The sequence below is a fragment of the Scophthalmus maximus genome, chromosome 8 (assembly GCF_022379125.1).
Source record: "Scophthalmus maximus strain ysfricsl-2021 chromosome 8, ASM2237912v1, whole genome shotgun sequence".
Taxonomy (NCBI): domain Eukaryota; kingdom Metazoa; phylum Chordata; class Actinopteri; order Pleuronectiformes; family Scophthalmidae; genus Scophthalmus; species Scophthalmus maximus.
Window position 1 is genome coordinate 14,129,977 of NC_061522.1, and position 26,310 is coordinate 14,156,286.

Below are 26,310 nucleotides of genomic sequence, written 5' to 3' on the forward strand. Positions count from 1 at the left end.
TTTTGTAACATGATATTTGGACCTTTGACAAATCCCTCGACACTGGTACCACTTCCATATTTCCATCATGAAATATGCACTATATTATTTCTGTCCAGTATACAGCTGACAATTGTTTACATTAGTGCCAAATGAATTACTAGATAAATATAAACACTCATTTAAAGCAACAGAGGCAAATTATTTTTTCAATGTAACAAGAGTTTATTTCAACTGAAAATCTGAATTTAATTCTACCAGGTTGGTGTGTTCAGTAGTTATTATTTCCTTCTTTAATGGCAACGATCTAAACAACCATAAGTAAAAAAGTTGATAAAGACAATAAAATCCACAATGTCTTGTGTCATTAAATATATTCATATATAATAACCATAATATATTAGTACGCATTGAAAAACAACATTGCAAAAAGTCTTTACAATGGTGACAACTAAACAACATTTACAATTCATAGTATGAACACAAAGCAATGCTTTGACAGGTGTGTGTGTGTGTGTGTGTGTGTGTGTGTGTGTGTGTGTGTGTGTGTGTGTGTGTGTGTGTGTGTGTGTGTGTGTGTGTGTGTGTGTGTGTGTGTGTGTGTGTGTGTGTGTGTGTGTGTGTGTGTGTGTGTTCGTGTGTGTGTGTGTTCGTGTGTGTGTGTGTGTGTAGCGTTTCATCGGGAAGCTTGTCGAACCATTGCTCAAGGAGATGGATGTAAAAAAATTTACAGCATGAGGCTTCAGAGACTAGAGAGGTGCGCTTACAGATTACATTGTGCCAAACTGGAAAACATTGCCAATGTTATGTTGTAAGATAAATGCTGAAAGGCAGGAACGTGAAAATATACTGTGTGTGAGTGTGTCACCAGCACGTCGCATCATGTCGGACTGAAACCACAATCGTTTGATTAGTTGTACATTAAAAATGAAGACAAACGCCATCGAACCCCAAGATGTAATTACAAAATGTAATTCAGGTGATTTTGATTTCTAATTTGTCATTATCTAGGAGGCATTTCAGTCCATTTAAAAAAAAAAAAGAAATCCTGGACAAATGAGTAGGTTTCTGAGAAAAATGGAATCAAATATTATACAGTTTGTCCATTCGGTTAAAACCTTAAAATGTTAACATTTAAAAGTCTTTAAATGTTTATTTTTTTTACAGTTAATTGTGCTGTGGAACATTTTAAATGGTGCAATAGTAGGTGTGACTTTGTAAAGCAACAAATACCAGAAATATCAAAAAATCAGTGTTGTTGTTGTGTGTTTGGGGACGGACTGACGGGAACCCTGCTTTATGATACATCAGACACACTGTGGGCTTTTTACAAACCTGAGCAGTATTTCTACCACACATTTGTTGGAGAAATCCAAACTGAACTGCATACAAATAAAAAATGAACAATGTGGTTTGAATCAAGCAGCATCAAGTGATTGCAAACCATCCCCCCCCCACCCCCACCCCTACATTTCTCCCTGTGCAAGCGTAGAAGTGCAGAGAATCAACGTGACAGGTCAATGGGAGACTGCAGCTTCACACAGTGTGAATGTACAGTCGTGCATTGTGTCTGCCGAAGAATGTGTGAACGGTAAAAGGTCGTTATCTACGACCTCATAGTACCGGCGGAATTACTCCACATGAATACGTGCCAGTGTGCGGTGGATTAAAAAAAATAAAATAAAAATACTTGAGTCTTGCGTGTTCTCAAAATAATCATTGGGTGTTTTTTTTCTGAGGCGCCATTTGCGCTCAAGTTGTCATTTTTCTGTTCTTCGTTAGGGTCACCTTCTGCACCATATGAGGTAAGGAAATTCATTTCTTTTCATCATGCCCACTCTCAATGCCTCTTCAGTACATTTACCAATTACGTTTAAGTGAATCCACAGATTTGGTGTTCGGCAGCCCTCCACATTGTGTTACCTTGGTGAGGGGTGATCTTTGTCTTCCTTTGTCTTTAAAGATGCAGTTTTTACACATAGTTTACAGAGTTTATCACGAGCTGGTATGAAAACAGTACACAAAAGAGACGAATGATACAAACATTTGCATTGTTGCACTTGTGACATACTCTTCTTTGTCGGTATTGTCCGATGTCAGAAGGACCAGTACCTGCAGCTGCAGCTCAGCAACTTCCACCAGAACAATTCCAATGTTGCTTCCAATTTCCACAGGGGGTCTACCTGGGGCAACTTTCACAGCTCCAATCGTATTGTTGTAGTACAAGAAGGATATTCACTCTAAATTGTCAAAGAAATTGGGTTTTTTTTTATTGCCAAATTGTTTTGTAGCCACTTGAGGAGATTATTTACGTTATTATTTATTCCTGTTAGCTCCACCCATGATTTTGTGATGTTTCCATTGTATCTTTATTATAGTGTGTCTGGCCTCTTCTAAGCCGGTTGATAAACTCCTGAAATTCAAAAGTTAAACACCACAGTTACTGTAAGCACTGAAGGTGAAATCAGTGATTTTAAATCCAACCCAAACAAACAAAAAAACTCCATAATTTTAACATTAGTAACATCAGCGGCACAAGTCAGAGAACTGAACGTTACAGTCGCAAATTAAAAGCGTTTCCATGCAGGTTTAAAAAAAGAAAAATCAGAACCACTCAAATTTCACCAGTGATGTCTAATGTGGGCCGATAGTAGAGTAGAAATATCCAAACGATTAGTCAGGGTCAAATATGTTTTAGTCAGTATTGATTTTTATCCCTGTTTCTCTGTCATCTGCAAATACTAAATTTGTAGAAGTCTTGACATGAACAGCAACAGATTTATTGTTTCTTCAGTTGCAGATGTACCTGAATTTTGTATCGGAATGAAATTAACAGCTAAAAGTACTGCTCATTACTGCAACAGTCGGGTTTATGGCACAAGCTACGGATACAATAAGTAAACCATGCAGAGGCAAAATTGCAGTGGTTATAAAGTGGGAGTTTTTGTGTCATTTTTGCACCAGCAGAAACGTCCATAAAATTGAAACATAAAAGATACTGATTTCATACTGAGATAACGAAAACAAACACAAATAACTTTATATACTGGTAATAGGTGCAAATTCGGCAAATCCACGAGAGAGAAAAAACCTCAAAGTAAAATAAACCATAAAACCAAATCTGCAAGGTGAGCTCCTTCAACGAAAGTTCACTAGAAAAGACAAATCATCCTAAATAATTCTCTTCATGCTTCTACACAAAAAAGCAGCAACATAAAAAGTCTGTTCTCTGTCCGTGGTCCTCTGTCCGTCTATCTCTTCCTCTTCGTCGTCTCTTTTATTTTGTTTTTGTTGATTTGTTATTTTTTTTCTTAAATCACCTGCTTAGATTTTCTTGCATTTCTCTTCCTCTCCAATGTTTTCCACCTATGGCTTCTTGCACTTGCCTTTCTTCTCCCGCTGCTGGAACTTCCGGAGCCTGCGTGCCCACGTGTCCCTCCACTGGATAACCAGGCTGCCCTTATCTGCCACCACGCCGCTCTGACCGGGGGAGTCCTCGTCGTTCCCCAGCAGCAGGTACTTCTTTCCGGGCTTGATCTTGGGACACTTGCAGGCCACGTCTTTGGCGCGGACCCACAGGAACTGGTCCCCGCGGCGGATGCGGCTCTCCCCCTGCTTGTAGACGGAGATGATGTTGACGGTGAACTTCCACCACTCTCCGGATTTGTCTGCCTTCAGGATATGCACCTGGACGGCTGCAAATTGAGGAGAAAAAGAGATGACACTTAATGTGAGATTTCTTTCCCTAACATGCAATCTATAGCACGTCAGCGGTAAAGGTTACTGCCCCAAAAACCTCCAAGCACATATCGTCTGCCCACAGCATTAGTGGCATCATGCTGTGAAGCCTTCTCATTTCAAATGAGGTTTCTATTCCTTGCAATGGTAATACACACAAATATACACTTAGACTTCTAAGCCAAAGTTTTCCCTTATAACAATTTCTACTCCTCTGAATTTTCTTTGTCATTGGATATTTATTGAGGTAATTAAATAAGATCAAGTGAGTCAATAACCTCCACGCTCCGATGTGGAGATATGCAGCTATTTTTATTCTTTTAATAACGACCTGCTTTTTACTCCAATTTTCCGCATCAGTAACCACCACATTCAAAGATCCCCTTCACAAGAGAAGGGGAAACTGACTCTTTTTCTTTCAGGCTCACTGGCGCTTTCTCCAACTGCGGCCATTATTCAAACATCAGCACACTGCGGGCTGGCAGCTAAAATCACATAAAGCACAGTGCGGAGCGCGGCCTCGGAATTTTGGCATCAATATCCCAGAAACTTTGAAATGAAATTGCTTTGATTTGTTTAAATAATTTTCTAGAAGGGCCAAGTATTACTGCACTTGAAGTGTGTAGATTTGTCTAATAAAACACAAGTTGGATATCCTTCTGATCTTCAACTGTTGGATATCCTTCTGATATTCGACTGGCTTTAACATTATGAAACAAAATACATATGACAGAAAAAATAAAAGGCATTAGAAACAGCACGGAATGAATAGAGAAACTATAAAAGTGATGAGACAACAGGGGAAAAAAAAGGTAAATGGTAGCTTAAGTCTATAAATGGATTCTCATGTGGGGTATTTTTTTTTTGTTTTACTGCTGGTCTTTGGTACAGTTATGATATATAGCTGCGCATGCACTATGTCCATTACTAGTGACAGTGCAGCGTGATTTGTAATGTGATTAAGAGGCAGGGTAGAGCTATTAGAGACATCCGCTGGACAGACACTGGGTGATATCACATGATGAACGGCCCTCCGAGAGGAAGAGGAAGACAAAGAAGGAGTGAGGGAAGAGAGGACGGCCTCTCGTGGATCCTACCCCCAGGAAGTATCAATATGTTTTATATTGGCCAGCTCTCTATTAAGCGCTGTAATAGCTCTCCCGTGCGTATGAAAGGAAACCACCTTGTTCCAGGGTCAGCGTTTCCCCCTTGAGCGTGGAGCTAATGCAGCCGAACGTAATGGCAGAGCGGCGAGTGTATGTCCCGTAAATTCAGGTCACGTTTTTGAGCCGCACATTTTCAGATCCCCTCTCCTTGGGAGTTCACCGAATGAACAGTGAAAATCAAAAAACTGCTTCTACAACGTTCTTTTTTTTTTCCCAGCTAAAAAGAAGCACAGTAATCTTTTTTGCGGCAAACTGCCCCGATGTCAGCCAATGGTTTGTCTTTAGTTTAGAATTTTGACCGGCGCCATATGGTTGCAGTGCTTTATCATCTGTTTTGCTCTAAATGGACCACAATTTAAAAAAAAAAAGAAAAGAAAGAACCTCGTGCTGTATTAGAGAAGACTTGAAACTAGAGATTGAGGCCATAAACTCCTCGGGAAAATGTTTACTGACGTTGTAAATCAAGTGAGGAGTCGCGTCATGTTCTCATTGAAACTGACTTCTTTCTTTTTGCAACCAGCGCAGTCTTTGATTCTGAGAGGTACTGCTGCTTTCCAGCAACTATTATGTAAATTCACAGTTTTTTTCTCTCTCCGTTTGAATGGATTAAACAAGCAAAAAATATAATGAGTTAATACGTCAGGTGTTGTGACCTTTGAACGGGGTCCGGCCGTTTGTAGCCTTTTCGCATCAACACCAAGCTTTCTGTCTCCTGCTGCAGCCTCAGACTTAATGGACAGATACAGAAGTGGTACTGGACTTTTCTCATGGAACTCTCGGCAAGACAGCGGAACAGTGTAAATGTCAGCCTTGAGCTAGGAACTATGATATTGTCGCAGATTTGATTGCCTACTTCTGTTAAACGTAAGTGGATCAAGGACCCAAATGGGGCAGTTGCCTGATATGCGATCACCGCAGACCGGGTGCTGTTCTCTCCGTTTGCGTTTGGACAAAATGCCTAATGTAGTTACTAAGCATTTTTCCGAGATCAGGCATTCCCCCCCCCCCGCATGCAGCCCGCTCGCTCCCGTGACTCTCTATGTGCGTCTGCGTACGACCACAGAAGCCTGTGGCGTCGGGCTCCCGAGGCAGCGTGGAGGCCCAGCTCCCCTGCTGATCTTTTCAAAACGGTCCAAATCTATCGACTTGATCCTGTGGATCCGCATTGTTTTTGACTTCCCCAATTGGCTTCGCTACGCTCAAGTGCGATAAACACTGCGGAGGCATCTCGTCCCGGTGTGTTACGAATCGTGAATGCGTTGTTGCAAAGTGTAGATGGATATGACGGAGAAACTTAGCGGTTTCTCGTGTACATCGCCAGCACAAAGCCCCTCTGGGTGAAGACGGAGAAAGTGGATTACACAGTGGCTGATGCAGCACTTGTAACTAATGGTGGACAGATTGATTGAATGAAACTCGATACGAAGGCCTGATCCAATAAAAACTTTCAAAAGTTTGAAATGAAGTACATAGTAACACGACTTGATATGTTATGAAATGAAGGCAGGGCTTACTTTTTGCTGTTCTATATATGGATACATAAAAAAATCTGTTTAAATCAGTTGTTAACAATATGTAGGAAGTAAATCTCACAGTCTAATAATTAAAACCAATGAAATCCAAAGTTGGTAAAAACATCCTGCACCATACAAATTGTGCAAAAAGGGAAACTTGTTTTTTGTGTTTTGCTCGGTGTTATCTCAAAGATCAGTACCAGCAGATTCCCTTCACACACACACACACACACACACACACACACACACACACACACACACACACACACACACACACACACACACACACACACACACACACACACACACACACACACACACACACACACACACACACACACACACACACACACACACACACACACACACACACTGGAAGGCTCTTGGGAGATGAGGGTACTTGGTAACAGGTTGAGTGATGTTTTTTCTCCAGCAGGAAATCCTGATGTCTCTTTTTTTACCTGAACACCCTCAAATGGATTCGGCCAGTTGTTTTCATTCGGGGGTTACATGGCTGCTGACGTAAATGTTCTGCTGATGACATTATTGTTTGTTATCCATGACTGTAGATCTTAGATCAGACGGTGTCAACCCAAATTTCGAAAGGTTAACAGCGTTGATATTTAGCCAAAGTGGCGAAATGGACGCAGCCGCGCAGCCGAGACGAGTCTCTTCTCACGACATCAGCAGCAAGGTGGGCATTGGTGGAAGAAGAGGTGTCTATAAGCCGAACCCCCTCTAGCTCCTCCAAATCCCCCCCCCCCCGCAGAACAAAGATCCGGCCTGTCCGTCAGAGCTGCGGAGGTATGCTGCAGGATGCCGCTGCTTGGTTGAACGGTTCAGAAGCCTCACTTCAATCAGGGTAGGGGACGGAGGGGAGAGGTCATACGTCTTATCCACACCTTGAATAGCGTGGCGGACGGACGCCCACAGGAATGCAGCGAGAATCACATTGGTTAACTTGTGGGGGGAAGTGGGCTGCCTTAATGAGGATCTCTTAGAGAGCACCCACTGTCCGTCACACTGCCTTGGCTTTATCCGCTCGGGTCTTTAAATGCCGGCTCAGAGACAACCCTTCACGTGCACGCACGCACACACGCACACACACGCACACACACGCACACACCAGCCTAATTCTTTGTCCTGTCCTTTCTCTCCTTCTGTTTGTCTTCTTCTCCTCTCTTCCTCCTTTAAGACCCGCAGTCTTCAGTTTTGATCCTTTGTCTCCGTCCTCAGAAAGCTGGAGTAAGCCATCAGTAAAATGCCGCCCCTGTAAGCTATAGCATTTCCCTCGGCAACGTAAGGAGGACGAGGCGCTTAAGGACGGAGCACATGCACGTCAGAAAGGGGATCACGCCAATGTGCTCCCGGAAAAAAAGTTCAACTCACGCTGTTTCCGCAGATTTGACAAAGTTGTTTTACTATCTGGAGAAAAGTCACGGGAAAAAAAGTGGACCGTCTGTTTCTTCCATCACTGCACGTTTTGTCTCAGATCTCCCGTAGAAGTGGACATTAATCAAAGTCATTCGCCGGGCCGTGTGTTGCCCGTTCACTCACCGTAATCTTTCTTGCAGTACTTCTTCATGTTGATTTTCAGTTTGCCTTTCGAAGCCTTGCAATAAGAGTCGCAGTCTGCAACGATAGGAAGAGATGAAGGAGAAAGATTTCAGTTAGGAGGCAACGTGGTGAAAACGAACAATTAAAAAGTTAAGTAGTAATGTGTTTGGTTTTTGTTAATTACTATTTTAGCATTTGCCAATGAGTAATTTTTTAGGGCCTACAACCCTGGGTATGTTGCAAAGCTGTAACATGCATGAATGATGTTTGTTTGTATTCATTCTGGCACAGAATTTTGTTGAGTATTTGTTTGTCATACAATTGATATATTGCAAATTAATAAAACAAAAAATAACACAAAAGAACTAATTTTAATTTAAAAACGTGATTTGTTTTAAAATATATTTTTGTAAATAACTAAACAAATCAAGTCATTAATCATGATAGTTCATAATTGTGTAAGAACAGGTGAAATCCTCGGTCTCAAAAACAAAGAGCAGACAACAACTCGGGGTAAGTATCTGCTGTTTACAGTATTTATAATATTTTAGATTTAGTTCATGTTTTCTATGAATAATGAGTTTGTCTAAAGATGGTGAACAAGTTAAAATTGCTGTATGAGCAGGTACTTTAATGCACCGCATCAAAACAAAGTCCACTTTGAAGTTGAAGCGTATGAAATATGTTCCACAGTTTTAAAAAATTTTCCAGACTTGAAATTTAAACCAGCTGCTCAACGCGCCACCCTTTCTCCTATTGCTGTCCTCTAAGACATTATTGTGAGAGGACAAGCCGGCAGTGTTTTGCATTTTAGGAAAAAGAAGAATTCCAATAAAAACAGACGTCTACCTTTTGCATCCTGTTGATAACAGCTTTAGAGAACAATGATGAATGATAGCACCTTTTTAGGTGTTGTTGTGGGTGAACGGTTGTGTTGTCATACGCGGCTGTAATGGGATGTGATGGAGGCACTTTACCCCCGCGACCATGTCCGCAAACCTCAGTGTGCGTTGGCGAGGACCTCCGTGTTTTAGCTGATGGGACCAGCGGCGGTTTGGGAGACACACAAATGACCACTGCGCTCTACCAACTGTCAGACTGTGGGAATGAGTCGGGCCTGTGCAGACCACCCTCCGCCCACATCAACCCCCACCTCCCACCAAATCTCACCTCGCTTGTCACCTCAGCCCCCGACCTCCCGAAAAAAAAAATAACCCTGGGATCACTTCAAGGCCCCACGGAGGACCATGTCAAGCTTTTGCATTTATTGCGGTGTGGACAAGGGGGGAAAGAGCACAGAGGGCTGGCATGTGAGGGAGTAGAAGGTGGGGGGGGGGGTGAAGCAGGTCAATGCCACACAAAGGGAGGTCAGGAAGGGAAAACTAGCCATCCATGAAGTGTTAGGCAGAGGACCCTTTATGGGCGGGGAGGGGGGGAGGTAGACGTCCACTCTGGACAGGGTGAACAAATAAATACCTCACGCAGGCAGAAGGGTCAACCAAATCGAAGCTCATGCATACTTGTTTTTGTGTCTCCACACTCTTTACGGTGGCCGAGTGAGTACTTCAAGTTGATTTCAGCTTGATTTATCTTCTGGAAAGCAACCTCAAAATTCACAAATTCACCACATATTAACGTTTGCATATTCCACGTGTGATTGAGGATAGGGAACATTTGAGCATGATTTAAAATGAAGAGAATACAGACACAAGGTCACCAACAGCTTTGCAGGCAGCGTATGCAAACACACAAAGCAATGTGTCAAATAGCTCTAAGTGAAGAACATGCAACTCCATTGCTTATTTAGAACTAATATGTCTGCCGAGGGCTGACCACACGTGCACTGTTGATTACAACTAATGCTGTTCATTGTCCAAATAGATCCACGGTCATATGCGCATGCCATCACTTTTATGACAGATTGCCATGAGGTGAAGGAGGCAACAGTACTTCCCTCCCTGCACTCCAGAGAGTACGTAACCCTCCGTGATTGCCTCATGCTGCGCTGTCACACTGCCAACCGCTTACACTGACGGCCATATCATGATTCTGTTTCTCTCTCCCATTTTCTCTGCTTCCTTAACCCTCCTCCAGCTGGCATGAATTGAGTCCAGCGTAGTGAATCGGTTTCTCCATCAGTGCTGCAAGCGGGAATGAGCATAGTAAAAAGATAAAAAAAACATGGTAGGAAGGAGGTATAGGAGGAGATGGATGGACAGCAAGTAGTAGAGAGTGGAGGAGAGTGATGGGGTGGTGGACGAAGGATGGGAGCTTTCAGGCAGCCTGCATGTGAACAAACTTCATTGTTTGCGACCAGATCTTTGCGCCATGCCTTTGCTCCCCTTTATGCTCCGCTTGAAAGAGGTTGCCTGGGGAACTCCACGACAAGAAAAAATGCACCCCCCAAAAAAAAGACAAGGAGGCGGGAGGATGGATACTGGTAGCGAGAGGGCGAAGGGGTGGAGAGGTTGACGTGAGTGAAGTTTATCAGGGGGGAGGGAAGAAGAAGAGGAGAACCGGGGGCTTTAAATAAAAACCCCGAAATCGACAAAAAAAAACAAGGCCAGTAGCCCCACGAGCTGGTGAGCGAGGCCACAAAGCCGAAGCCGGTGGTAGTAAATAGAGAGAGTAACAAAAATGGGCAAAGTAAATGAAACAGAGGAGTCTAGTATATGAGCTTCACCTGATTACCATGTAAATGATGGAGGGGGGAGCCGTGGAAAGGAGGCTTTGTTTTCTCATAACCCCCCTTGGTGCCATCATGATACTTCCCTTTGATAGCCTTTCGTTCCCCATTAGTGTACCCCCGAGACACAGCTCCGGGCCCCGCTGAGAGCACCCCGAGACCCCCATTTAGGGCCAGGCAGTCCCCTACCGTGCGGACAAATGTTCCCTTTGTGAGCGCGTTACAAGCCGGGGAAGTGGGAGCAGTCCTGTAGCACTGAGCTAAAATCTGCTTTGGGTGTATATGCAATTACTACAGTTCTTTGTGTTCCTGCCTCTCAGGGCACTGAGGAGTACGAAACTGAGAGGTGAACCTTAGCCCCTTCTATCAAAGAGCCGTACAACCCTTTGAGTAAATCGTTTTTTTATTTGAGATTCCTCTTCCCGAAGCTGCCCCCACAACAGGACACAGTACTGTACAATATCTCCACCCCATAGATGGATACAAGTAGAAGAAAGTAAAAAACTTGTCTGTAATATAAAAAGAGCGGTACACAGTGCTGTACAATATCTCCTCTGTATGTCCAACGCAAGTTTGTTTACTGAGCCTAAACATTATTCAGTTTATTGTTATGCTTTCCTAGAGAAAGGAATGGACTCAGTGATGAAAAAGATCAATCTCAAGCATCATTACAGTTGGAGACATGCAGCTCAGCCGGACGAGTTGCAAACATAATGCACTTGGACAAAGTTTTTACGCCGTCCGAAGTTTGAAATCAGACTTCATTCTGACAGAGGCGATGTTACAAAGGCACGTTTTGTGGTGAGCGAGACACCACAAGAAATTTAAAGGTTTCTACTTCTTGGGCCTGTGATTAAACAACAGACGTGACAAATACTGCTCAACCAGCTATTTTGTTCAGCGTCAGATCACCAAATTGTATACTCTTTCTTGCATTAAGCGAGAGGTTTCAAACCAAATTAGTTGAGCATTTATGCAAAAGCATTTAATGTGAAACCAGCTGATGTTAACACACAACATGAAATAACTGAGCTGCAAAGTAACAACAAGCTCAAAGGTACAACAGGAACCACCACCTCCCTCTGCCAGAGTTCTATACACTGTACATACGTCCTAAGTATATTTCCATATTTGCACACTACTGCTGTGAACAGTTCTTTTTCAAAACTGACAAAGACTCACTTTCACTCGACACTTACCTGGGAGACAAACTGATATTATAATCCTAATCATCATCATCCTCATCATCATCATCATCATCATCATCATCACTACCATCTGACATGAGACACTTCAACAAAAAAGCAATTCCAACCATAGTTTTAGAGAGATTATGTGACAAAACTGGAATAGCCCTATAGAAGAGGTGCATGCTGTAGACTCTAGAAGACGATGCCTCACTGATCGCTCATCCAACAGATTTATCATGATTTAATACCTCATCTGTTGGAAGACACATTTCTGCGTGGATTCCTTTGCCATTTAGCTACTGTCTATCATACATACATATGTATACATATGTTGCCACAAATGATAAGAGTCGCTTCTGTGGTCTGGTCTGGTGTTGGAAACTGTACTGGACATTGTGCACATACCAAAGGTGTTGATGGTGCAAGTGTCCAAACAAATAACCAGCACCACTTCTGTAGCAGTATGGCTGAATACAAATATGTACAGTGTTCGGTTATTTCCATGCAGCGGCTCTCACAGCAGTTTCCACACGGATAACAATCAAATGCACCCATAGGCAGGTGAAATGTGATCTGAAGTGAAGTGGCTGTCTCTGCTCCAAGCCAGGTGTGAACAGCAGCGTGTATCAGCGAGATCTAGACACACTCGGGATTTCTCCTGATACCAGATAGTGAACATTGGCCACAGAGGCAGGCCCGTGAGACGAGGACGTGCAAGCGACGGCTCGGGAGGAGGGCTTTCTCCTTCCACCACACTGATTGAGAAACAAATTGCGGCAAATAAAGCATGTAATTAGATTATGGAGCCCAGTGTGCTGCCCTGCTCTGGGCTGCTCACACCAGAGCCGCGAGTTTGGATCCCGTCCAACAAAAGACAGAGAGAGAAAGAGAAGGACCCCCACCACCGCCACCACTGCCCCCCTCATTGTATTGTCAGAGTAAAAGATGGTTTGTTTTCGGCCGACAACAGCCAGCGGAGTTCTTGACCTGATTTGAGATTTTACTTTCAGACGGTCTGCAGTAGGATAAGTCGATTTCAGTGGGGACTCCCGTTGGTCATCATCCAAAGCTTAGACACGGAGAGAGGAAATAACCCCGGCCAAGGTTTTCATGCCATTAAGACGTAAATTCCATGCAAAGTTGTTGTGCCGATGATGAGAATTTGATACTGTGCTTCACTACGTTTGGCCCAGCGCATTGTAAAATATGTCCTTCACAATTACTCCCACTCTCGCTCTCTCTCACACAATTAAAAGCGTAACAAGATCCCATGCTGACACGACTGTGAAGCGCGGTGGAGTCGGCGAGCACCGAGCAGGGTGTGTGAAGCGAGACTCACGTCCAAAAAATCTAAGGAGGGGTCCGACGCAAACTTGTGATCACTTCCAGCCTCAGACACACATGCACGACTGAACCTTGTTACCCTTACGAGCCTCATCATCGTCACTCCGATTCCTCCTTCTCCTCCTCCTCCTCATCATCATCAGTTACTTTCACATCCTGTGCACTCTGACAGGCCGGGGCGGCCATCACAGGTCATCAGTGGTTAATCTCCTCCACATTTTCGTTGCCGTGCAGACGTCTCTGTCACGACCCGTGGGAGTGGCGACTCACACCATCCGTGACCTACCCGCACAATGTGTGTTTTGTCTGGGCCACACCATCGGAGGTGTTCTCCATGCATTCCAGCCCTCCGTGTGGTCGGAAGGGGGAGAGTCCTGGTGCGGGAGACAAATTAATATCCACTCCGTTTTCCCTCACGCCCTCCGCCCCCGTTCGACTGAGGCGCAGCGAGACACCTGCCTCACAGCTGTCAACCTATCACACACACACACACACACACACACACACACACACATTCATGCGCGCACATACATTTTCCCTTTCTCACATTTCCTTAATTGATCCGTGAATCCCTCTCCCTCAATCCGTTTCTCTGCACTTCGACTCATCGCCTCTTCTTTCTATTGTTCTTTTATCCTCGTCTGTGGTTTACAGATTTTTACTTGTTTTTTCTTCCTCTTTATAGGCTTTTTTTCCCTTGTGCATGAATGTACAATACTTTAATGTAAATTATCAAAATGTAGGATTGTTTTGTAAAATTATTCATTGCTGTATATTTCTGTACCTCACAACAGAAATTGAAGTTGTTTGACTCCTTTTACTGCTACTGCTACTAAAACCTCTGCCAATAATGATGATGATCATAATATGAAGAATTGAATAATGCTAAAAAGTACAATGATAATATATATGCCTGCAGGTAGAAAATATTGTTTCATTGTTTGGAACAATGATACATAACCACATCTGCTTTCCATCACTGTATTAGGTGATATCATAGCCGTTTGAATACCAGGCCGAGCCGCGGCACGTTTGCTCTGCGACCTTCCGAGGAGGCTCAGAGGGTAATTTATGCGTCCTCTGTGCCTCAAACCCGGGTGGTCCAGCGGGACCCTCAGCTTCTCACGATTCTGACGTGGACAACGCAGGACTTCCATCAAGGTGCTCATGCAATCTACTTGTTTTCAACCTCTCTACAGCCCCCCGGCCCATTAAACGTATGAGAGGACACTCAGCTGTGATTAGATTATCTGGAGCCTCACGGCCCCAGTTATACCACAGTCCCCTTCAAGTTGTGTTTACATTTGCTCAATGACACGGTTTAATCAATGAGATTATGAGAGGAAGATTTTTTACAAGACGTAGCCACGGGCCAGGATTTCACATAGCAACAGTGAACTGAGGTTTCATATCAAATATGTATATATATTTTGTATTTCACTTTTGAAATGTGAATACGGAAAAGCAACAACCTTGTGCATTTACTGAAGCTGATAATGCAATACGGGTCCCCTCTCTCTCTCCCTTACGCACTAACTCTTCAATGAGGTGAAGAAAAATTCCTGCACTCTAAGAGTGGACAGATTCCTGACGAGGGGGCCCAGAGAAACTCCAGATATTCTCTCTCGGCACCACCCACAGTGTTATGTGAAGACAAAGCGTGAAACAGAGGGAGACGAAGGAGGTGGAGGAGAGCAAAAAGAGACTGAAAGAGAAAAAATAGTGGAGGAGGGTTGGGGACCAGCGATATCCTGACCGTGCTGTCAATCTAAGATGTCCAGCAAAGGCTGGGGACCAGGAAGGGCCCAACAACAGCTGCAGGAGCCTCTCTCGCTCACACACACACGCACGCACACACACACTCTCACACACGCACACACACACTCTCACACACGCACACACACTCACACACATATGCATGTACCTTGGGCCTCCTCACTCCTTCATGGGTGAGACATGAAGCAAACATGCTGCGAGCCGTATGACTCAACCTTTTCCACCATGAGGACAAAACATTCCGACAGAGTCTAAAAAAAATAGATCTGTGTAGTACAGTAAACACAAGATACATGTGACTGTGTTGGTTGTAGACTTCATGCAGTGACCTGGGCAACTGTATTTTAAAGAAATGAATGAGTTCATCGACTATAATATTAAATGGCTTGTAAAATTACCAGCATTATTAATGTCTTCTCCCTGCTCTTCAACAAAAAGACTGGAAATCCCAAATAATTCAACTAAAATATCAACAACCACCGACATATCATTCGTTTCACACTCCAGACCATAATCTTTGAGTCATAGTGCATTGATCACAAAAAGGAAAAAGCATTGATGAATTCAATAAGAATTATAATGAACGCAACGTAGACGTTTACCATCATTGCAACCACTCTGACAGTTTCTTGTTGTACAGATTTGACCTCATTTCAGGTCCACTGTCTGATGCACCACAACTCATCCTGATATCACATCCATAATGATAAGACAATCGTTTCCACAATGTTACGGAATAATTTCAAACTGGAATCGTCAGGTGAAAGGATGACAAAATGAATCCTACGCTACATTACAAGGTCCAGATCCCTCCGTCTGTCTCTCTCTCACTTGCTCTGCATCAGACTGAGTTTGATGAGATGAAAAAAACTTATGAAATCAAACAAACTGTCGGCCCCCAAATGCTGCGAGCTAGACCAACACCCCGCGGTGCCGCAGTTAGACTGATTAATTGCGAAAGTGCGAGAGATTAAAGGGGGCACATCCCAGGGTTGCTGCTAATGGATTTAATATTCATGAACCCCTAGGAAGGCGGGGGAAGGCGAGGGGCATCCAATTTATCCCGCAGTCTGTTTCTTTTTTACACTTGTGGAAAAATAGTGTTGAGGAAATCCCATGTTCATTTATATACTTCCACACTATTTCACATCATCCTTCCCCAATGGCCCAATGTGTTGATGTGGATATGTAGCAGCAGATATTGATAAATATAAAACTTTACTCACCCGATGGCTCCTCTACGCTGCTGGACGGGGTTGTGGGAGGCGCGACTGGAATCTCTACTCCCAGAGAAAACATAGGAACATGAGAACGATTAGTTTCGTCGTTGTTCACATCCAAGAGTAAATGTGTTTTTGTCTTTGTGCGCATGCAAAGTATGTGAATGTGTCTACTTAATGAGGAAGGATTCAGGTAAAACGGCTCAAAAGGAAATAAAATATGTCAATGTTTGGGCCATGAGCTGCTCAAATGTCTGGGATTTGTTTTAGCATAAACCCGCATATGTTTAATGGTAGGCTTCGAATTTACAAAATTGTATTACTACTACTAAACTACTTAGGACTACAAGTGGTAAATGCAACAAATTACAGGCATTTCTTACTTTGAGTAACGATGACACCTTATCGTACGTCAATAAAGAAAAGAAAAAAGTTTAATCTGGGGTCATGGTGCAAAATGATATAGTATATAAAAATATTCCATCGTCTACCTGGAGTCCCAGTTGGACACTATCCTGCCTTGATGAGGTTTAACCTCCAAAACATATGTGAGTATTGCTCATTTATTTCTTATTAAATAAATGTGAAAATGTTGTTAATCACTTTCGATGGATCTCCCATTAATTCAGTTGTGATTTCTCTGTTTCGTCCTCCTCCCTTGCACCGCGCCACGGTGGTGAGCTACAACTGCACCGCTGGCGGTTCGGATGTCCAAAGACTTGATTCTCTCAGCCCTCCTTCGGGAAGTTGACACTCAGAGAAACCATGCGTGCAGAACGTCCCTCTCTTCTCCAAAGGAGCAGGATGGCAGATCAGAAGGTATGAAACACACGTGATACCTTTTTTCTTTATTTTTTTGTTACTGTGTGAAGCAGAGAGAGAGGGTGGGGGGTGGGGGTGGGGGGCTTTCAAAAGTCTGGACAAAAAAGCAAAACCACAGAGATGTATCAAAGACACATGCAAAGAAAAGTGGTCGGGCACACCGAGGACAGAGGTGCACAACACTGGTGGTTTCAGATGTGCGAGGGTGAAGAGTTTGAAAGAATCAAGTCTTTTGATCAAGAAAAATCTGATTGGGATCGAGGAAACCAGCTCCCTACTCTCTGAGCGTACGCAACACTCGCATCTACTGCGAACCTTAAACCTCAAGTTGTTGACTTGTGTACATAATGAGGTCTTCTCCCATGACGAATTGGTCTCTCTAATGACAAGAACAACAAGCGCTGCCAAACGAAAGGCGCCTGGAGCCCAGCGGTTCCCCGCTGGTGCCGTTGTTGATCAGCCTCCTTCCATCTGTATCCAGTCACCGCGCGTGCCAGTTTAAATAAAGAGGCTGGTTCTCATAATTGACTCGTGTAGATTTATGGCTGACAGCTCTGGAGGGTATACACGAGGTCAAAGATATAATATGACCCGTCGATCCTTAAATGAAACTTGGCAAGCACTATCGCCGAGTCTAGCAGCGGTTACAGATTAAAGAAGATTACGTGGAGATCATCGGAGGGGGACTCTATATTCTTTTCATTTTTACAAGGATCACTGCATGTTTGACACCTCAGCTTTGACTCAACACTCCCAAGAATTAAAGATAGAGTTGATTTAGTTTCTTCCTTTGTTGGAATTCAGCCATACCTATCCATGTAGGGATTTATTCCTGGGTAAGAGTTTAATTCCTTGTGTCTCATTATAACGGCCAGAGCCCCAATTAAAGCACGTTGTACGAAGCGAAACAGCCGATCGATGCATGTGAATGTTTATTACCTACGGGGCATCTTGAAGTCCTTAAGTACAGGCCTTACCTTAAGCAACGCTGTTCTTTTTCAGAATTAAGGGTATTCTGGTTTAAAAATGGTCAGTGGATACTGAGAGCAGCATTGATTTCTTTTATAAGTCTTTCTGCACTTTAATCTGAGACACTTTGGGTTTGGGGCGTTAACAGCTCTGTGGTTTTTACTCAGATTTATGGAGACCGACAAGCCAGGAGGGCTGCGCTGCCATAACCCCGAGGTCCTGTTTAATGGTCTGTTAATTTAAGATCGCAGATTTACTGGTCAGAAAACCGACAGCCGACACTAAGCACTTGTCTGGAGAAAAGGATGAGAAGGATTTAAGAATTGCAGGAGTGTCTGCGGTTAACAGTGTGTGCTTCGGTGGGTAGACTTCTGCATTGTGTGCCGTTTTAACGGTGCGTGGCATGAATTTGCACGTGTGTGTGTGTGTGCTGTTGTAGTGTCAGGTGTGCTCCTTCCTGTCGGCTGTGTGCGATTGACCCCGGGGCCAGGCCACACTGTCCTACGGTGAGGCAGACATGGCAGAGTGTCCACGTACTTATGCAGGGGGCAATGGGCGAGCGGCTCTGCTGGTAGCCTTTAGCACAGCGGTTGCACGTGATACCAGTCACGCCGTCTTTACAGGGACATTGTCCTGTGGTTTGGTTACAGGTTTTGCCAGCCGCACCCACGGGATGGCAATCACATGCTGTGAGGAAACAGAGGAAGAAAGAGAGGCACGGTGAGTGGTCTCGCACACTAGCACGCACACAAGCACGCACACACACACACACACACACACACACACACACACACACACACACACACACACACACACACACACACACACACACACACACACACACACACACACACACACACACACACACACACACACACACACACACGTGGGGAGATACAGACATATTCTATCTACAGAGAGTGCAGGTGGGTACACACAGCAGCATCGACAACAGTGGTGGCAACAATGACAGGGTGCTGAGGGACAGGTGGAGGCGTGCGCAGGCAGACAAAACGTTCTCGTGTTCAACGCCTCATTCTGCGGCGAGCGCGGCGTCACGGCTGAAGAGCCAGCACGCCGTCTTCGTCTGCAGACCTTTTTTCCCGACATTTCGCTGCATTGTGCTAAGAAGCTCGCAAGCGTGTATGCCGTCACACGAACCGTGGTTAAAAGCTGCTCAGCTACAGCATCGGCGTCACCTCAAACTACCAGTGTGTTAGTGTGCTGTTTGGCCCTGGTATGTACGCCAGCGTTCGAGCGCACCGCGGGACCGCAGCTGCGAGGCCGCGGAGAACGGGTTGTGCATGTTTACCAAATGATAAAATTATGGGGGGATAATCCTAATTGCCTGTTTCCGATTAATGGCGAGCTTTGAACATGAGCCCAAACCGTATGTCACCCTTCCTCCCAAACTGGGGGGTCTATCGAACACATGTGCTGCAGGAATGTAATCATTTTTCCAATTGCTCGCTCGCAGCCCCTTGAATTCTTTCACAGCCAAACCCCTGTCAGGTTCGAACAATCGGTGTTGAATAATCGCTGTCTGCGAGTTGTTTCTTTTCATCTGTTCCTGGATATAAATAGTGGTGACTGTGGTAAAGAGAGGTGGTTGAATTAATGATCTTCCACAAAGTCCTTACAGTAAATCCAGACAGTCTAATCCGGACCAGAGCAGGCTTTGACGATATATCACCAGCTCGACTGCTTGATAAACCTACAAAGCCAAAAACACTGTTTGTCACCGAACTCTCACCACTGTGTCCCTCATCCTGTGAATGTTATACTTTCTGTTTATGTCCTGTGGGGAATAAAACAGTGATGCCGACTTTGAGCCTCGGGGTTGGGGTCGGCTCCATTCATCCGCTGCTCCTCCTCTGAAGATTTATTTTCTGCGTTGTGTCACTTGTCACCCTGAAAACCTTGAAAGACGCAGCTGAATTATGTACTTTGGGGGTTTGTGGGGGTATTTAGTGGTTTGGCCCGTTCTGCTTTCAACCACAGACCGTTCAGCCCACAGTACAAAATCATAGCTTCAAAACAAATCTGCCCATTTCAGCCCATTACAATGGAATTAGTCTGTTAATGTGTTTGACTTCAAAAGCATTTTTTTTTTAATTAATAGTGACACTTTGTGCAAACATCACAACCACAGGATTTCTACTGTATGTTAATTTGAGTGATTAAATATCAGGCTGGAGCAGATGCTGAGTGATTATTTCGACATATACGTAATTCATCTTTACAAAAAACCTCTGTCAGTGTTATAATTTTCTCTATCTCTACTTTGACCTCGAGCGTTGCGACGGCTGGTTTCAGCGAGGCCGTGTGAGAGACGAGCTCTGGGAGATCCACATTACAGCGAGCCTCAGGGAAAAGACTGCGCTTCAGCTGGTAACCTGATACGGGTAGTTGTGGTTCTCTGGGATGATTTGACAAGCACAATAAGACGAGACTCCATCCACCAGGCTGAGTCCATCATTTGTTTGGGAGGCTGTGCATTTCCGAGGGCCATCTCTGTCATACTCTCTCACGTTTATCTCTATTGACTGTTTCCTGTGATTCAGCTTCTGTTGCTGCTCTTATCTCTCGTAAGTGTGTGTGTGTGTGTGTGTGTGTGTGTGTGTGTGTGTGTGTGTGTGTGTGTGTCTGTGCGTCCATGTGTGTACTTGTGCTGCTACTTGTCCCTCCTTATCAGACTCAGAGAGCCGCCTTAAAAGTATGTGTACCTATTATCACCTTTATCTGACCAATCTGTCACCGCTTTCATTGCTTAGCTGTGTCTAGCTCAGGGGGAGAAGCGAGACACTCTCTCTCTCTCTCTCTCTCTCAGGAAGCCCAGTAAACAGCGAGGAGGCCAGTGCGGCACGTCTGCAGGCCTGTAAATTTAGTATTATGTCAGGGGAGTTTGAGGCGCAGGAGGGCAAAGTGCATTTTCTAGTTGGAGCTTCAGAAAGATCGGGTTATATTTTTAAGAGCATCTGTGTGTAACCACAGCTCTGAGCCTCCAGCCTGCCAGTAAATCAAGGTGCACACCGCACATGGTCTACAGGTGGGAGGCCAGCCTCTCCTCCTCCACGTTGGGTCCTCCTCATTGACCTGCAGGCCGACTGACTGACTCACTGTCCGGTTCCATGACAGATTGGTTGACTCTCTGGCTGGATGACCCACCTGCTGGCTAAAGTACTAGTTTACAGAGGGTGTGTGTGTGTGTGTGTGTGGGGGGGGGTTCTGGTTTAAGTGTGTGTCCACTTAACGGTTAAGTGGCTGTGTGCTTTGCTTCATGGCTACTCCAGATGACTCGGGGAGATACGGGGACAAGAGAGCAACAAGAGGCCCATTTTGTCTCAACTTGTCCAGCAAGGACAACTGACTGAAATCTATAATAACAAATGTAGTTGTGGGCTGTTGTCTCTTGTCAACGACAAAGATGTGAATCTATTAGTCCTGTATAACTGTCAAGTTTACACACTAGCAAGCCCCAAAAACAAGGAAACATTTTCTCGGCAAATGGGGAGAGTGGAAGAATTTGTTCAAAGGCAGGCAGTCTGAGATTGCACAATGTGAGAATTTTGAACTCTGCCACACTGCCAATCGTTTACCATAAAGCTGCTGTTTGAAGTCTGCACTCTGCTCCCCCTTCCAATTGGTTATTCCGCTCTGTGCCAGTAAGAAGTTGGTCCTGGAGCGGAGCCAAGCTCCACTCAAGTCTGTGTTCTATTACAATCGGGTTGCAGCTCCTCCACAAGTATCTTTGGAGAGCGGAGGGAGACAACATTATTGGGTTGTTGCACCATACATAAACAGCTTTTCTAAATGGCGTGTTTTTATCGAATGGAGGGCGTGTCCCGCTTGTTGTGTTGTTTAGTGTTTCATTGATCAGATCAATGGGCTGCAAACGGGCCGAGCAGTCGCGCTCTTGGCCACCGACAGCGCCTGAAATGTTGGACATGAGCTTATTCTGTGAGCGATGTTTGATGCACAACACTGCACATGTGTGTGTGCTCTAATTGAAACCACACACGCGCAATCAGCACACCCCTCAAGGAATCCAAAGCAAAAAAGTGAAGTCATCAAAAACAATATTTTTTAAATCCCAAGCATTTTATATGTGGTCAATAAAAAAAAAAAACCCTACTGTGTCAATGGGAGACACATGCTGCGGAGAGGAGAGGAGGTTTTTTAACATGTTATTCTGATTGAAACAGACCATCCCTCAATCCGAGCCTAATTTTCCCCTGTATGCAAAGTATGTTCCTCATCATCCCAATGACCAATATAATTATATGATGGATAAAGTTCTGATTCCAATGTGAAGGCCTGAATTCAATCGATCAGTCACAGAACCAAGCGCCAACCTGCTCAAGCTTGACTTTATTAAAGTTTAGATGAGGAGGACTAATCAAGAGCAGCATTCATTATTGGGCGAAGACCTCTTGTGTAGTTAGTGCTGTCAATACTAGCCACCAGGTCGAGATGAGCTCTTAAGAGAGTCATGGAAACAGAAAACTTGTGGGGCTCAAACTTGTCACTATGATGTTAAAACTGATTGCACAGTGTACTGGTGATAGAGAAACGTCACTATCCACCCAATAAGGCTTGCTTTCACCATGTTATTCTCTTGAACTAATGAACTGAGTCCCCCATTGCATAAGCAAAAACAAGGAAGAGAATAGTGCGATCCCGATATCTATCCTCAGTGATGGAAATGGCAGACGGTGGAACAGCCGAATTGACAAAAACTACTCGACCTCGCAAAAGAAAAAGAAGCGCGTTGATGGAGGAACAAAAGCAGACGAAGACAGAGAGTGATATTAAAAAGATTATGAATCTCGGACGGGTATTCAGCTTCGGGACTTGAGGCTTCAAGAACTAACATGCAGTTTGCCTTCTTTCTACTAGATCAGTAAGTAACACCACCAGCCTTCTTACTAATACTGGACGTTATTTCTTGGGATCGGAACATTTCTCAGTTCATTTCTGCTTTGGACAGTAGCCACGATGCTTACGCTACCGCTAGTTAACGTTAGGAGCAAGCAAACGAGGCAGAAGCTTCAGAGTACATGTTGCTTTCTTCTTACTTCCTACTACTGCAGCGTCTTTGCGACAGTGACCAAACGATATAATACCACCTGGAACCACTAGGGGCACAAACGTCGCCTGTTGTCTCTAACTTTTTAGGACATGCTTTTAAAAATCAGTGTGAGGATGACAAGCAGCGATAACACTCAGCTGATTATAAACTCCATGTGCTGTAGTAATCACCGTGGAGTGACATTTGCGATCTCGGTCGCACGTCGGTAGCAAAAGAAACTCAGTGCGTTTCATTCTGAGAGTTATACTGTGTTTACACTCCCGCTCGGTGAGTGGTGAAGCTATAAATTTCAGCGTGTAAGTGTAGCCACTGGGCTGGGCTTTCTCTGCAGCGGATAAGCCGCTGCACTCCTCTACTTGTAATGGCCCCTATGGAAATGAGCGGCTTTCGTGGGGGATTGTGTTACACATGTAAAAGCAAACACTTGTGCTCCTCGGCCTGCCCGCGCTCCCGCGGCGCTCCTTCTCCTCTTAAAGCCACACAGCAGAAAGCTCTCTCTCTCTCTCTCTCTTGTCTCCCTCTCTCTTGTCTGTGAATACAATAAATTACTCAAACCTCTTTAATTTCCGTCCCTTCGGTGCGGCGCCCGCGATGCTCGAGGGGCGGACAGCAACCGGTTCTGCAGTTTAAGTTTCAATGAATTATCTTGAGTTATGATGTGGTAAACCTGAGAGAGTTTGGCAGGGAAAGTCATCTGACAGCACATAAAGGTGTTTGATGCTGCGAAAAAGGCCGCGTGTGTGGTGACTTTCAGTGTTGCTGAAATACAATGACACACGTCCTGAAAGTCTTCATCTGTAACTCTTTCCAAATACAGTTTTCCAAAAATGTTTTAATTGGCTAAAGAATCAGCTCATGGTTTGCATCATTTGTCAGCTTGGGGTAATTACCCCGACCCTTTATTGTACGTCTGTTTTGATGTAACCGAATACCTCTGGAGAGCTTGGACGCGTGTTTGCTGTGGGAGGCGCATAAACTCTGGCAAATTTCATGGATTCAATTGAACAAAACCGTTTGGGTGAGCTGACAATTTTTATAAATGATGATGAAATGTGTTTACGCTCCAGTCCGGCGAGAGTCAGCGGCGAATGTGAGGGAGTCAGAGAGTGAGTCTCTAGTGTGGTTATGATGATTGTACGCCGCTTTGGACACGAGCGTCAGCAAAATGAACGTAATGTCACGGTTGAGATGATTTAGCTCATGGCTCAACTCCTGCTATGAGCCTTCGGGACTGTAATAATCACATAAGAATGATATTGTTGTCAACTGATTGTTCTGAGATTGCATTCAGGGTTTAAAGAGCAAAGGTAACTCACAAAACACAAGAGCAACAGGCAGAGTCAGAACAGATGACAGAGGCCGCCTGCACAGAGATGAGGATCGGTAGCTCTACTCATCAAAAAGGCTTTTAGGAACATAAAATATATAGAGCCAGCCCCACATATTCAGATGCAGGCCAAACTGCACACCATCAGTTTTCTCCAGATGCCAGAGAACCATACCAGGTGCATTTTTCACAGCTTTCGACTTGCTGTTTTGACTTTTACTTCATGACTCATTTACACAAAGTTTCCTAACATTAAATCAATCGTCGTCATCATAAATGAAAGAGCGCAGATTTCCATATCAGTGGAAACTGATTTTTCTTACTGCAGACAGGTCGCTTTCTGGTTATATATATATATATATATATATATATATATATATATATATATATATATATATATATGTACAGTATATTCATTATATGTATGCTGACTGAACATGCAAATGTCTCCATCATTTAAAATATGCAATGCATTATTTCATTATTCACCAGCATAACTATAAAAATATTTACAGCTCTTCTTATTTAGCAATTTTTTTCTGTAGAGAAATGCACAGCAGGACCTCGAGGCATCCCACTTTTTTCCATGACGAGAAACAAACCCCTGTGCAAAAAGAGTTATGGGATGCTGAAAAGAATCAAGTCTCGGACACATGAGAAGGGATGTAAAAACAAAAACAGAGAGAGGTTAAATCTCCACGATTAGCTCGCCCGGTAGACACAGCAGAGGATAAGGGTTAATGATACACAGCGTCCCGACGTGATGAATGTCTGTTTGCATTCCTGCGCGACAGGAGAATGGGCCCAGAGCCAGGGAAGGTGTTAATGTCAGTTTAGGAAAATCAGTCATGAGCGGCTGCGGGGGTGAATAAATGGATGCATTGGTCGGAGAGCTTTGTTATGAATCTGTGTGCATGCAGACAATGGAACGTGCTTGAAATGCTCGCCGGACGTCAGGAATTTAGACTAAATGCAACACGTGTGACGTTCTTCTGCATTAGCTTGACAAATGTTTTTTTATTACAGCAGCACTCAGTAGTACGGCATCCTGGGTAAAGTTATTTCTGAAGAGGCAAACGGGAAAACAAACTGATTCGTTATTTTCTCATCTCAACCTACATCAGACTCTTTTTTTCTTATTTCTTCTGCAGATGTTTTACCCCTCTGACATGCCTTCAGTCAAACCGACTGATTGATCAGTTTATTTATTTACTACCTGGCGAATGACATGAGAAAAATGCCGGCTTAAAACTGTCAGCAGGAAGCTAATATTTTCTCATGCACCGCCTTTGGAGATGGACGCTCAATCAGGCATGCTCGCATTTCTGTGTGCGGAGCGACATTCTGAGGTGTCTCCGGGCTTGTTTGCACAGGGATCCAGCTCCTGTTATCTTTCCCTGCAGCGGTAGAAGAGGTGAGAAAACATACCCTCTCTCTTTTCTATGGCCCCCCCTCCCCCCTCTGCCCCCCCCCCCCCCCCCCCCCCCCCCTCCTCCTTCTCCCTTTCCTTTGACCCTTACAAGCTACGGTGAGGGCCGATGGCAGGCGATTCATCCCGGCTCCGAGCACACCTGCGTGGGGGTGTGTTCCTCTTGTCCTGCTTGTTTCCTCCTCTTCTTCCTACCCACCATCCCTCCCACCCGTTTCTCACTCTCTTGCCGCCCCCTCTGAATCCGATTTGGCCTCGTCTCTTCCTCTCAGCCCTTTCCACCGATCCTCCCGGGCTGTCGTTCATCTCTGACCTGCAACTGGGATCACTTCACACCTCAGCTCTGTTTGTTTTGCTTGAATGCGGCCAAATAACTCGGTGTCGATGAGGGAACACCCAGCCCAGCCCGCCCATACCACCACGACCTCCACAATCCCAACAGACCAACTCATCTCTGCTGACAGAGGGAGATGAGGGTGAGACAGGCTCAGGAATGCAGAA

At 44.5% G+C, this 26,310-nt stretch overlaps 1 protein-coding gene across 2 annotated transcripts in view; it reads right to left on the reverse strand.

Moving 5' to 3' along the window:
* Positions 1 to 305: 305 nt before the first annotated feature.
* ntn1a (netrin 1a) overlaps positions 306 to 26,310 on the reverse strand; it is a 59,583-nt gene continuing 33,578 nt past the window's right edge. The window contains exons 4-7 of one of the 2 annotated variants that reach the window (XM_035636311.2): positions 18,499 to 18,648; positions 16,177 to 16,230; positions 7,955 to 8,029; positions 306 to 3,674 (exon numbers count right to left, since the gene is read on the reverse strand). In XM_035636311.2, the coding sequence (XP_035492204.1) occupies positions 3,346 to 3,674; positions 7,955 to 8,029; positions 16,177 to 16,230; positions 18,499 to 18,648 (608 nt within the window). In that variant the 3' untranslated portion in view covers positions 306 to 3,345. The remainder of the gene's footprint in view (positions 3,675 to 7,954; positions 8,030 to 16,176; positions 16,231 to 18,498; positions 18,649 to 26,310) is intronic. The other variant, XM_035636312.2, reaches the window with a different exon arrangement.